The following is a 13,570-nucleotide window of genomic DNA, read 5'->3' on the forward strand; positions in this document are numbered from 1 at the left end:
ACGTGACTTTACCGAAAGAACCAAAGAGTATAAAACATCCTCTGATAATATATGGCATTGTCTTTGAAACTGATTGGTCCACACCAGAGACAGCTTTTTTTTGAGCCTCGTCTCAAAGTGTTAGACCAGAGGGCGCTAAAAGGCGAACAGCACAAAAAAATTAACTATCAGGGCATTTATAGCTCGGCATAGAGCATGTTTTATGTTTTATGCTTGCATGTTCACCACAATTATGTGTGGTTAATGCAGACAGGATTCCTTGAAAAAGGATTCTGTTTGTTATTTTAACATCTTAACACAACTGTTTTATTGCCAGAAAGGGTAAAACCTATGTTATATTTTAATACCGGCAAGAGAGGTCCCATATTTTAGTAAACTCAGCTGAAGTAGTCCATGGAGCACACCGATCACATCGTCTCTCCATCTGCTCCCCCCCCCTCTCGCACCGCCCCTCGCCCGACAGCTGACCAACACGGCCCGCCTGCTGCCGCAGCCCGACTTGGAGAGCTTCCAGGCGGAGCTCAAGGACCTGCGGGGTTGCCAAGGGCACAAGCAGTGCAACCCCGGGGCACACAGGGCTCTCCTGCTCTTCGACAGGAGCCCGCAGCCCAGAGGTGAGCACACGGCCTGCGGCTCCCTCGCCGCAGCAGCAGCAGCACGGCGGGGAAGGCAGGACAATAAAGGATGAAGAGATAATATGCCCTGAAGAAAGGCCATTGTCTGAATATTAGGTGGTAATGGTGAAGGTGCAGCGCTGCGAGAACCTTTTTTGTGTTGAGTTTGTTGTCCTCCCCCGCCCCACACCTCCGATTAGCGTGGTTGGCTACGTACGGTACGAAAGAAGTTAAACATGCACACATATATACCACACCTACCACGCAGGTCATGTTTGTACGTGGAACTTTCGTATGTATGTATGTTGAAATTCTTTCGCACCGTACGTAGCCTTACCGTGCTAATAGGGGTCGTGGTTGGCTACATACGGTGTGAAAGGAAGTTCAACATCCGTACATATACTCGCTCATGCCACTGCTGGCGGAAGGGCCTCCACTACAGGGAGCTCTACAGGGCCCTGACTTTATCTTCCATACTGGACAGGCGTCCTGGAAAATGTGAGAGTACCCACATTGTACCCCAGGACAAGAGAACCTGCCAGTCAACTCACTGCAATGTACCCATTTGCACTGCTGAGTGGACAGATCTTGGCCATCGTTTCGACTGTTTGGCCAGTTCCTTCGTAAGAGTTCACAAGTGGGAGGAAATCAGAATGCCATAGATTCACGCATGTGAGACGATAACTCTCAATAATCTGCGCAGCCCGGCCAGGTTCACGAATCCACTGGCTGTACTGACATGATCCTCGCAAGCTTACAATCTAGTAGTTTGTTTTAGAGTTTAATAAATGTACACAATAACAATAATGACATCACACCCTCAACCCATAGCACTCGTGTTGAATTGCACACGCATATTAATTTTATAATCCAATGTTCAGAATTTCCAACTGCAATTGATACATTTTTTTCCCAGCAGGAACCATGGAATCTCGGAGGCAGAATGAACAAGGGTGAGAGGAAATTATTGTACTTAAATTAATCCTCCTATTATAAGAATAACTATATTAAGAAACGTAAAATAAAAAAAGGGGGCCGATTCGTGCAGCTATTACAGCTGTCAAACCCACCACTCTTTGGCAGAAGCATTGCCAATTCACGTGGGGAAAGGGGGAGGGGGGGTGTATCCGAACTAAAAAACCGCGACCAATTCCGCTGCCGACCGTCCCGTGGAGGCAGAATAGGGGCAAGGGCTCTGCACGCCATCGTGCAGAGCCGTGTCGGTTACGCTGAGCGACGTGGCTTGGTAGAGGGAGCGCTGGGAGGGCATCGCAGCCCGTTCTGGCCCCAGGTGTCGTGCACGTTTGTTGCCGCCACAGTCGCAAGGGCAGGTGATGGATCAGAATCAGAATCTTTATCTATCCTGAAGAAATACAATGCGCTACGCAGCTCTTTTTCACGGATGTAGAGCAGTTTCTCAGATGTCCAATATATGAGCCACCTCCTGCTTTCATAATGGCGGCGTGCAACAGGGTGTTGAGCGTGGCACGTGGCTAATAATGCTTCGACTACGAATAATAATGACGCTTTCACAATTGAGGAGAAGAAGCACCTCATTGTTATACATTCCTACCGTTCGTCATATAAATAAATGGGCGGTAGAGTGGCGCAGTGTTAACGCTTGTGCCTGAGAGCAAGAGGGTCCTGGGTTTGACTTCTAACTTGGGCATCTTACTGCTTTATGTTCGTGCGTTCTCCCCCCCCCCCCCCCCCCCCTGGGCTGCAGTGATATTTGCTGGGTTTTACAGTTTCCTCCCATCGCTAAAATCAAAACACAATGATGACTGGTGTTGGGACGAAAATTCCAATCCTGAAAAATGGCCTGGAAATTACTCGATTGGGATGGCACACCACACAGCAACATCACCCCCTCCTGCAAAAACATGGCATGACCTTCCTGAAAAAAAGTCTTGATCAGTGCTTTATATATATGGTGTCATTCATGCAAAACTGCATGTGACAATACTGCACAAATCCGCAACTAACGAAGTTTAAAACATTGTTCGAGATGTTTTCCGCCAATTAATGAGGAGCATTTACACACGTGGCAGGAAACCAGAGCACCTGGAGAAAACCCCCACGCGTGCACGCTTACTCAGTGAGGCGTCACTCGGTAGGCAAGCCTGATAATAAATAATAATAATAACAACAGTAAATACCAAAAGGCTCCAACAGTAAAAATACAGCAAAGCATCAAAAACTCTGAGGTCAGCGAGAGAAGCGTCCCGGGCCATTTTGCACGGCTGTCCTGTTTCAGTTGCGATGCTAACTTGGCTTCTTCGTGGGAAGCAGTATTCTAAATTCATTAATGTACACTATCGCTTGACATGTTTGGGCCTTAATCCATCTGTGTGTGTAATACGGACGATTATAAATCCACCTGCGTCCGCTTTGTTTGACAGGGACCGGACTTGGGCTGGCTGACGAACTTGCACCGAATTGAAAGAAACTAGACGAAGAGGAGGAGGAGGAAGAAGAATAAGAATGAGAAGCTTAGAAGAGACTTGAATTGGCCAGTACAGACCTCGCAAGTGAAGCCTGACTTGGCAAGAGGACTGCAAAACGTAAGACTTGTGCACAGAGTTGTCTGTAAAGTATAACCCACCCCCACCCACCCCTCTGCAGACAAAAGCTGCGCGTTGCTTCGACTTAACCGTGACGCCTCTCAATGTCTCCATGGACCTTGCCTCCTTTTGCGGAGCTACCAAAAAAAAATGAAGAGTGTCCGTGTAGTCTCTGACGATGGCAACGGAGGTTCATTTGCGTGCGACCTTTGTGCGTGCGTTACGCCCGCCCTCTGCGGACGTTGGGAATGGCGTCACCGTTGTGCGAGAGGCCACACGGGCGCAGATTCGCACGTGCACTGACAAATGCAGTATATCTGTATTTACAGGGTGGCCCAAAAAGTCAGGACGCAGAGTTGGTGATTTCATTTATTTTTCTTTAAGTTAATATTGTATCTATTATCATTTATCAATGGTTTTTTTTTTGTGTTCAGATAACATTAAGTAGAATTAATTGAGACAAGACATAATTGTAATCTTAAAAAAGTCCTGAAATAATAATAATAAAAAAAACATAATTAATGCACGCATTAATGTTAATGAGGGTCCATTTAGACGTTTATTGAAATAAACCAAATAGCCTGGATGTCATTTGTTAAAATAAACATAACCCTACGTGTGCTGACTTTTGGGCCACCCTGTACATACATACGCAGTGTGTCAGATGGGGCCCTATCTGTGCATCGCTGCAGTGTCGGAACGGAATCGGTAACGTCGACGGTTTTGTATCAACTCTGCTCCTCTGTCTTTCACACAACGATCCTTTTGCCGTGGGTGTGTTCAGTGCATCTCATTCGTGTGCTGTGATTTCCAGTCAGAAATCAGAAGTGGCTGTGTCGATCCCACTATCTCATACGTAAATAATTTGAATTTCATACATATAAATAGGACCATGTGCTTGACCGAGCATAGGATTATTTTTCCTTTTGCAGTTTGGGATTTTTCCTTGTTTTTGCTGTTGTTCCCAAAACCTGTTTAGTTGTGACGCACGTGCTGTGACGCACACGTGTTATCACACGTGACCTGTTTAGTTTTTACACGCACATTGTTTGCAAAATCATTTTTACAACTCATTTTAAACGAATGCGGAAATATCAATACATACTTATATTTTCCTTGTACAGTGGCTGCTCTTTCGTAATCACACCTTTATTTCTCAAATTCCTGTAAAACACACACAGGGTTTTTCTTACACCACTTTCAAATATTAATGTAATTTTTCTAATGTCCAGGATACAAAAAGAGCAACTTTTTTTTGTATCACTGCACATATAAGTAACACTCACATGTAATATATTAAATACACACACAGTTTAGCGACACTGTAGAGTGCATACATTGCTTGGTTTGTCTTTCTCTTGCATACACTTTGCTGTGTTGTGTTTTTTTAGTCCATCGTTGATATCAGAATTCCAGACTACATCAATATGACATTACGCCTGGAGATATATTCCAGGTGAGTATCGTCAGCCTAAGAATCTCGATAACCCAGCTTCTGAAATTGACCCATTTTAGAAGTCACATGGTCACCGTGAGTTCCCGACAACCATTCCAAACCATTCTGTCTATTTTATAGGTGAGTGCCATGATCCTGTCCAGGCTGCAGCTTCTTTTTACCAACCGCCTGTTAAGATTAACACGTTGTGTTCTTGTTACTGAAGGTAACCCGCATTTAACCTGACCATGCAAGCAGTGGCGTGAACACGAAATTTGCAGGGCTGCACCCTTTACCTTCTAACCTTGGATCCGGCATCGAGGCCTCTCCACTCCGGAGGTGTGGACTTTTGCGAGTGACCAGCGCAACAGTAGTTGTAGCAACCGGACCATACGCTCAGTGGTCAATTTATCAGTTTTCGATTAACCTGATTCCTAGTTCAGATGCACGAAACAGAAGTACAAAGATCCCCCATATAGCCTTAACCAACTGTAGGGGCAAGTGCTGTTAGCGAGCACCTATGAAGGCCAGCACGGCACACGAGGGGGTGGGTGGCCAGCACCACGCCCGACTGCCTTCGTCTCCCCAGTGGCGATGTTTACACACTGCACCAGCTACTCGTTTGAGGCCGAGTCAACCTAGGGGAGGCCCAGGACCAGCTCAGATCATCATCACTGGTGTTGGCCGTGAGCGGGAAGGGAACTCGGGTCGCCGGGTTTGTAGAGCAGCGTAGCGCTAACCGCTACACCACCGCTCCCCCCACTAAACAGCAGTGTCCACCTCTTGACACACATCATTCCAGCGGAAAACAAGTGCAGCTTTAGAGAGAGGCATTGCGTTGTCATCGTGAATGTTAAGTACAACCTACAATGTCTTTAGTGGCCAAGTTTTCGTATGGTCTTCTGAGCAAAGTAACGTGTCTGCAATGGAATGTTGTGATTAAAAATAAAGTGAATTAAAACATTGTTACTTTTGTCGGGGTTTTATGGGTAATCTGAATCATAACGATATAACCTTCCATGGCCATACTTACAGTATTTTCTATTTTTTTAAATTAAATATTCAAATGTAATGTCAATTTGCTAACATTTGTGTTTTGTTACTTACAATCCCTCCTCATTGACGTTTATTATTACGCATATTCATTGTGGAACGATCATACTTAGGGATTTAGATGAAACAGTTGAACTAATTGTGAGGATGTATTAAGGAATTAAGAGTGCAGTATAATTTACAAATGTCAGTTACGATATTTGATTGAATATGCAAAAAAAAATTCCTTTTATTGTTAATACAAACTAGTTCCTGCGCATACATATACGTCTCTGTGTCTGTCGTACCAGAGTGCAATTTTCTCACAGCTTGGTTAAGATGCGGTGCCATACGCGATCTCTCCAACTATGGACAAAACGCATGCTGGATTAGAACTCCATTATTTACACGTTTAATGTCGTGCACATTACCCTCTGCGATGTTACAGTTTTTTTTTATAAGGTGATAATAGTCATATTTAATGCACCTCTGCAAAGTTTATTGGAATGAGCTGATGATTTATATATATGTACAGGACATTATGCTTCGATTCTGTTGTTCTTTAGAGATTTCTGTATTTGCATCTGAGATGTACGGTTCCTATTGTGTCATGCATTATTCATTATTACACTGTCACCTGGTCTTAATAAATAAACGAACAATACAAACAAAAAGTTTCTTTGGTGAAGCATAGGTTGTCTAAACGAAGTTCTGCATGATGTTTCTGTCTCGTTTCTGTACGTGCCTAACTGCTATCGAGTATTGAACGATCAATATTTTCATTCAATCGGTTACTTTGTTTAGAGCCTGACGACAGCCCATTGAGGCAACTCGTCTCTTCTAAGACAGGAGACCTGGGCAAACAAAAATACAAAGGGGAAAAATAATCAATTTGCAGGCTATATTGTTGTCTTAAAGAGAAAAAACTGTGGGGCTGGTAAGTGTGTGGCAAGTGTTGGTCAGTGTGGGTTGGCAAAGGGGTGGTCAGGACTCTCCACTGATTGTTAACCGTGACTTTGATCGTGGTCACCGGGTTTATAGAGCAAAGCCTCCCCCCCTTCCACCTCACCCCCTCCCCTGCCTTCTCTCCTCCACCCACCTCCCCCCTTCTCTTCTTCTCCACCCTTTGACTTTTTTGACCAGCCTATAAGGCTACAGTACATGGAGAATCATTGTATGTGCATTCGTGGGGAGCAGTAGTGCCAACGGTTAGCGCGCTGCGCTACGAACCCGGCTCGCCGGGTTCGGTTACTGTTCACGGCCAACACCAGCGACGATTATCTGAACCGGTGTGGGGTATCCTCTAGGTCAACTCAGCCTCAAATGAGTACCTGGTGCGATGTGTAAACATCGCCAGTGGGGAGACATAAAGGCGGCCGGCCGTGGTGATGACCACCCACCCCCTCGTGTGCCGTGCCGGCCTTAATAGGTGTTACTCGCTAACAGCCCTTGCTCCCAACAGTTTGTTAAGGCTACACGGGGGATCTTTGTCTTTGCACGCGAGTGTGTAAATATACGTGGCTTAGTGTGTGAGAATGTGGTCCCTGCACTGCGCTACAAGCTCTGCAACTTTTATTATTGGCTATGGTACATCACATCAGTGGCAAGTGGTTTCAAAACCTGTTCAAGAGCCTCTCCTAGGTCGGCTCAGCCTTAAATGGGTGCCTGATGCGGTATTTGTAATGCTCAAACCTGTTGGGCTGCAATATGGGCACTAGAAGATGGCAGAGAAATGGATTCGTGAATTTTTTTACGTGGACATCATTGTAATCCCTCCCAAGCGTAGGTTTTCTCTGAGAACTCCAGTCTCCACTCAAGTGCCAAACACTTGCAAATTAGTCTTCGAACTCGGTGTGGGTCTCACAGGAGCATTACCTCTTCTGAATCATCGTCCTGTCCATCAAAGTAATCTACATTTGAAGCAAGATCAGCAGCAGTAGTAACAACAATGCCATTACCACAATTTGTAGCTGCCGAAATCCAAGTATTATCATTGTTCATGTCACCAATAGGAGCAACAGCATTCATCATACCGTTTAGTTCTTCCTACGCCTTCATATTTTCAATGTCACCTTCATGTTTTAGTCTCCGTTCTGAAATTTGGTGGAAAGTTCAGATCGGCAAAAACATTCAGTTGTGGACTGGGGATGCCAAAGAAGAATGACAAATTACGGAATTTTTAGACCAAAATAGTTCCGCGAATTGGGCCCTACATGTGTACGTAGAAGCTTTAATAAGAGTGTAATACAAGGAGCTCAATTAACGTTTCAGTAAATTTAGCTTTGCATCTGTGTTTTTTTTCATGTGGAAAGGTTTCCATGACAATTGAGCGATTCGCCAAGGCAATTCGTGTTATTTCTTGAAAATGCAAACTCTGACCTGATTATTATTTTTTTGCTGTGTTTTTAATATGCTTGTACGCATTGACCGCTTCAATGTAGTCCTCTTGACTACAACCTGCATGACTTTATGTTTTGAAACTTGAAGGTACGCTTTACGAGTTAGCCGGCGCATATAATGGGTATAGAGTAGAAGACAACACTCACATAGAGTCGTTTGTAAATATATCGCATGAGGCCAGACTTGTGGCAGACTCGGTGCATTTCAGTCGTGAAGTTGTTGCTTGGACTGATTGCTGTGGTGAATAATGGAACTCGTCAACGGAGGATTAAATCTTGAATATGTAGTTCATTTCCGTAAGCATTATGCCACGTGTTACTTGCTGATCATGCCACTGGCTTGCCGATTACGCCACCGGCTTATTGCCACGTACGGCCATATTTGATGGCCCTTGGTCACGACTGGCGTTGCGTTTTCAGTCCTTTTGCTGTTAGTTTTTGCTGTTAGTTTTTGTTGAAAGCAAAGGCATCTGCAGCGTCGTATCCCGGAGGTTGTGCAGCAAATGCTGGCTCATGGACAAACACTTTCAGAGGCTCGTGAGAATAATGTTGAAACTTGGAAGGCAAAGTAGCGATGGTGGCCACATGTTTGCAGCAGTTCATTAAGGTTATTCATTGGGGGGGGGGGGGGGGCAGCTTATAGCTTGCCTCCCCTGTCCAAAGGGTGGAGAAATATCTGTCTCTCCTTGCACTCTACCTCCATGCCCATCAGTGTAAAGGATATTACTTTCATATGCTTGGTTCTTTCGGTAAAGTCACGTAGAACGGAAACAATAAAATAATAAAAATCTAAAACAATACAATTCTCACGACGTTTCGACTGCAACACAAGCAATCATCATCCGGTGTGAAAAACAGCAAGGACATTTTCTTCAACAAATCTTATTTTCTTGCTGTTTTTCCCACCTGATGATGATTGCTTGTGTTGCAGTCGAAACGTCGTGAGCAGGGGCAGTTCCTTCATTAGGGCGATTGGGCGACGCACCACCAATGTCATTCAACCAAGAAGTCACGCTAGCCGTCACTGTGCCTCTGGATATAGTCCAATCAGCGTCATGTCACGTTCTGTGGAGTACCGCCTCTTTTTGGGCGATTTTACTCCGGCTGAGAATCGCCCCGAGTGGCCCCATAGACTTACATTCAAAGATGTTTTTTTTCGAAGGGCGGGCGCTGCAATGCATTCTCTATGGCTTCCGGGAGGGCTCGCACTAACGTGCTTACGTCATCATACGTAAGCACGTTTCATCCAACAATATTATTTGTCGCCACCTAGTGGAATCTTTAATAAAAGAAACATGAGTGGATTGTATTAATAGTGAGTATAGAAACAAACAAGATGTATTGTAAGAGTCACTTTATTTTTCATTAATATTAAAGAAGTGAAGTTGCCTTTACATGCTTAAGCTGTTAATTTATCCTTTGCATGGGTGGACCTTATCCTTATCAATCATCCAGACATTTGCCCCCCCTGAGAGATTTTGCAGGAGCCGCCACTGGTCGTGAGAATTGGATTGTTTTATATTTTTATTATTTTATTGTTTCCCTTCTACGTGACTTTAAAGAAAGAACCAAGAATATTAATCCCTGCAGTCACGAAAGCTTTAAATCAAAAGATATTACTTTCGTCCACAAAACGAGTGCGCACTTGTTGCAAATGCAACATAATTCCCTGCATTGGGCATTTAAGGTATAGATAGAGGTGCAGCCTTGCAAGTATCTGTTCACATCACTGCTGGCAGAAAGGGCCTCATCCCATTGCAATTTTGTTCTTCAACAAATCTTTTTTTTTCCACTTAAATCTTGTATGTAGATATACAAAACAACATCGGCACAAGGAATGTACAAAATTCACAAGTACAGGTATCTCTCAATTTACGAAAGGGATGCGTTCCTCCAAAAGTACACGTAAAATGAAATTTCGTTAATCGGAGTGGCTTTTCACGTAAATTGAACACTAATAATTATGGATGTGTTTCGGACGGTCATTAAAAATCAACTCCTAAACTAAAAACATATTTTCATGAAAGCGATTGAAGAGTATCGATTGAATAATAATTTAAAACGAACATGATTAAAGTTTCCTTGGAACTCGCCAAAAGATCTGCATGTTGGGAACGACCGTAAAGGCGATGTGGAAGCGTGACTGTTGCACTGCTGGGTAACTGTGACGTCATCGCGGATGGATGACGCAGCCTTCCGGGTGCCTTTCGTTTGATGATCTCATGGCGCGTGCCGTGTGAAATTTCGTTAACGCGGAAATTCGATTGCGTTCATCAAAAAGTGTCAATTTCATGATAACGCGAAAGTGCGCGTTAGTAAATCGAGGGATACCTGTACTGCACAGTGATATAAAAGTTACATCTTATTGGTTCTTTCGGTAAAGTCACGTAGAAGGGAAATAATAAAATAATACAAATTAAAGCCTTTATATTATTTTATTATTTCTCTTCTGATAATAAAATAATACAAGTAAAGCATTTATATTATTTTATTATTTCCCTTCTACGTGACTTTGCCGAAAGAACCAAGAAGACGAATCCCTGCAGTCACGAAAGCTTTAAATCGAAATAAAAGTTACAGTTATTACTTTTTTTTTTTAACTCGGGCACTCTAATAATGCTTTTGTAGCCTTAACCCAAGTGAACTTCAAATGTCAAGTTCCTCGCATTTCGCCACTTGCTGTGTAAGCAAACGTAGACCTTCGCTAGGTTCTAACCCTGACCGCCCTCCGGAGGGAACCTTTTTTGTTGTTGTTCTGTGAATTTGAGCGTTGTGTAACAACTGAGAAAGCAAGAAGGCCTGGCCAACGTGAAAGTCCTCTGGGGAGATTGCCAAGGGAATTGACCAACACCGATGACTTAAATGGATACGTCGCTGCAGCCGCGCTGTTGTCAAAGACCGGAATACCGTGCAAGCAATGCAGTGCCTGCCATCATCGTTGTCATTGTGTTCTGTGTACTACAATTGCCTACTTGTAAAGTATATTAACGATACATTTCTCAATTATAAGACGTTGTTGCCGTGCATTGCACAAAACATGTTTTTATATATATATTGTAGTGTTGTGATGAAACTGCTTACCGGGTTATTTTCGTTGTTGGCTGTTTGCGATGAGAGTTTGATCTAGGAAATGTGTCGTAGAAAGCGTGGCACAGTGAGCTTAGGGAAAAAGTGCATCTTATATAACGAGATTGTCGTTTTTATATATATTAATTTCTGAATCAAATAAACTTGTGATGGTCATGTCAAATGTCTTGCAATTACTTTGCTGGCCTGCGTACACATCCTTGTGTTAAAAATGCCGTCAGGAATGTTCATTGTCATGATCAAAGCATCATAGATTTGAAAATATGTTCCTTACGATTTGTGCAAATCAGGTGTATGATATGCTTATGTTAATTTCTAGTTGCGCAATATTTCTTCAGGACCCTGTACCCGTTTTCTGCAATGTTGATGGGACTGTGTTGGTCTTTTGCTGTTGCTGATGTGCTCACGCAAGCACCACGGATTTCCCGTGTAAAATACCCGGACAATTGGCTACACGGGACCATCATCCGAGTAACACATTAAGTAAACTTCAACCCAAGCGTGATGGCGTAAAAAAGCCGTACAAAGTTAGATGGGGGGGAGGGGGAAGCAAGAAAATGAGCAAACAAGACGGTCAAAAGAAGACAATTGTCTTGTTTAATTGCTGCCATATTAAATCGCTGGGAGGGGAGTGGGGTGCGGGGCGGGAAGGGCGGGGATGAATTATAGCAAGCCTATTGCCTGTATTTAACATCATTTGCTACATTCCATTTTCATAATTAGCTATTCCTACCTATGAAACGGTTACCACCACTGGCGGAGCCAGTAGGGGGGGGGGGGTGGCACGTGCCCCCCCAATGATCCAATCGAAATCCCTAATTTCGATCGGATCATTGGGGTTTATTAGTAATCGACATTTTGCGACCCCCACTGCCACTGTGTAGCATATTATTACGTGCCAGGAATAGTCTGAGTCCATAATTGACAATAAGTCACGGCAAAGCAGTTATAAGTGATTCAGAATTGTGCGCAGTTGCGTTTACGGTACACGACTTCCCTGAAGGCATCAACACCTTCAGCGAGCGCGATGCCGATCACACAACACGGTTCGAAGTCGACCCTCGAACGATGGCTCCGCCATCACCGCACACGCGTCGAATAAAAAGCAACGGACAAGTCCTTACATACTAACAACTCCTATCATTTTTCACTACCTGAAAATCCTGGCTCCGCCATTGGTCATCACAATCATAAGTCTTAAATTGAAAATCAGATCGCAAAATATGCCAGCTGTTTGGGAAGGCTGTCGTCCACCAATGGATTGGCCATAGCCGATGATGATGATGACGACGTTCAAATGATCCACGGATAATTAACGCTTCAGAACACTGACAGCATCATGCTTAACAGGGAACTGTGAAATTAACTTGAAGCAACTGTGCTCATGATGCCCCACGGCCGTTAAACCACCCACGAACGAGAGAAGCAGGTGTGCCACCAAACATGCGCCCCTTAGTCCCAGCAGATACTGCTGGTCGTGTCGTCGAGTGCTTGCAAATAACTGCTCAGGTTCTACTTTTACGCTCGACAATGTTCAGCCGAGGTATGTTGAGACGCTAAATGCTGGTTGTTTAACACATTCCTGCGGAGGGAGCTGGTAGGAACGTTAGGTTGCTTGGGCAATGGCCAGGGTCAACGGCGGCGTGGTGTATCCCGGGTCATAGATTAACCAATGATTGTTAATGATCAAGTTCACGACCCTCATGTCAACGTGACATTTGCAGCCACGAGTGGCCGCTACATTCACCACAATGCTAAATACAGTACGGGTACGTCATTTGGTATTTACTCGAATATGACATCTAATGTTCAATCAAATCACGACACTGCATCGAACGTGGGTAGGAGATATCGAACCATTACACCTTTAACCACACGAACACCTACACGCCACGCTAAGGTGTTTATCATCTTCAATAAAGTTTCAGACCCATATCTGATAACCAGGGACACAGCCTATGATGTGTGCGCATCTACTCAGATGAGGAGCTGTGAATGACCATTTCACACCAGTGGGCTTTATTAGATTTTCTGCCTTAAAAAGTCGTTATTGATGTTTGCAAGAATATCAAGAACGACAGTTTTTTAAAGGAACGACGTTTGCAAGCACACATGAGTGGAACAGTACTGCGTCACATTGTCTAACTGTTTAAATGGACGACGACAAGAGCTCTGTATGGCTCTACTGAAGAATACATGATTTCAGTGAGGCCACAATGCAATCATTAATCGGGTGTAGGGTACAAAGGGAAGGCTTCATGTTACGCTGAATTCTGAGCTCTCCACCCAAACTTTTCTTCAGACCTTAATTCATCTGCCATGTGCACAAGCCGCACTCTGTATACCTATTACACATCTTTGAAACGTAATATTGTTGTAATAATGCACACCGCTCGTATTTTAAGCATCTAAATTGTAGACATCATAACCCATTTTTAA

At 43.9% G+C, this 13,570-nt stretch overlaps 1 protein-coding gene across 8 annotated transcripts in view; it reads left to right on the forward strand.

Moving 5' to 3' along the window:
- LOC144717847 (extracellular sulfatase Sulf-1-like) overlaps positions 1-11,294 on the forward strand; it is a 176,768-nt gene extending 165,474 nt beyond the window's left edge. For 7 of the 8 annotated variants that reach the window (XM_078593553.1, XM_078593551.1, XM_078593554.1 and 4 more), the window contains 3 exons: positions 464-614; positions 1,531-1,567; positions 3,017-11,294. In XM_078593553.1, coding sequence (XP_078449679.1) covers positions 464-614; positions 1,531-1,567; positions 3,017-3,038 — 210 coding nt within the window. In that variant the 3' untranslated portion in view covers positions 3,039-11,294. The remainder of the gene's footprint in view (positions 1-463; positions 615-1,530; positions 1,568-3,016) is intronic. The other variant, XM_078593559.1, reaches the window with a different exon arrangement.
- Positions 11,295-13,570: the final 2,276 nt, after the last annotated feature.

Source organism: Lampetra planeri, chromosome 4 (genome assembly GCF_965212315.1).
Source record: "Lampetra planeri chromosome 4, kcLamPlan1.2.h2, whole genome shotgun sequence".
In the NCBI taxonomy this organism is placed as follows: domain Eukaryota; kingdom Metazoa; phylum Chordata; class Hyperoartia; order Petromyzontiformes; family Petromyzontidae; genus Lampetra; species Lampetra planeri.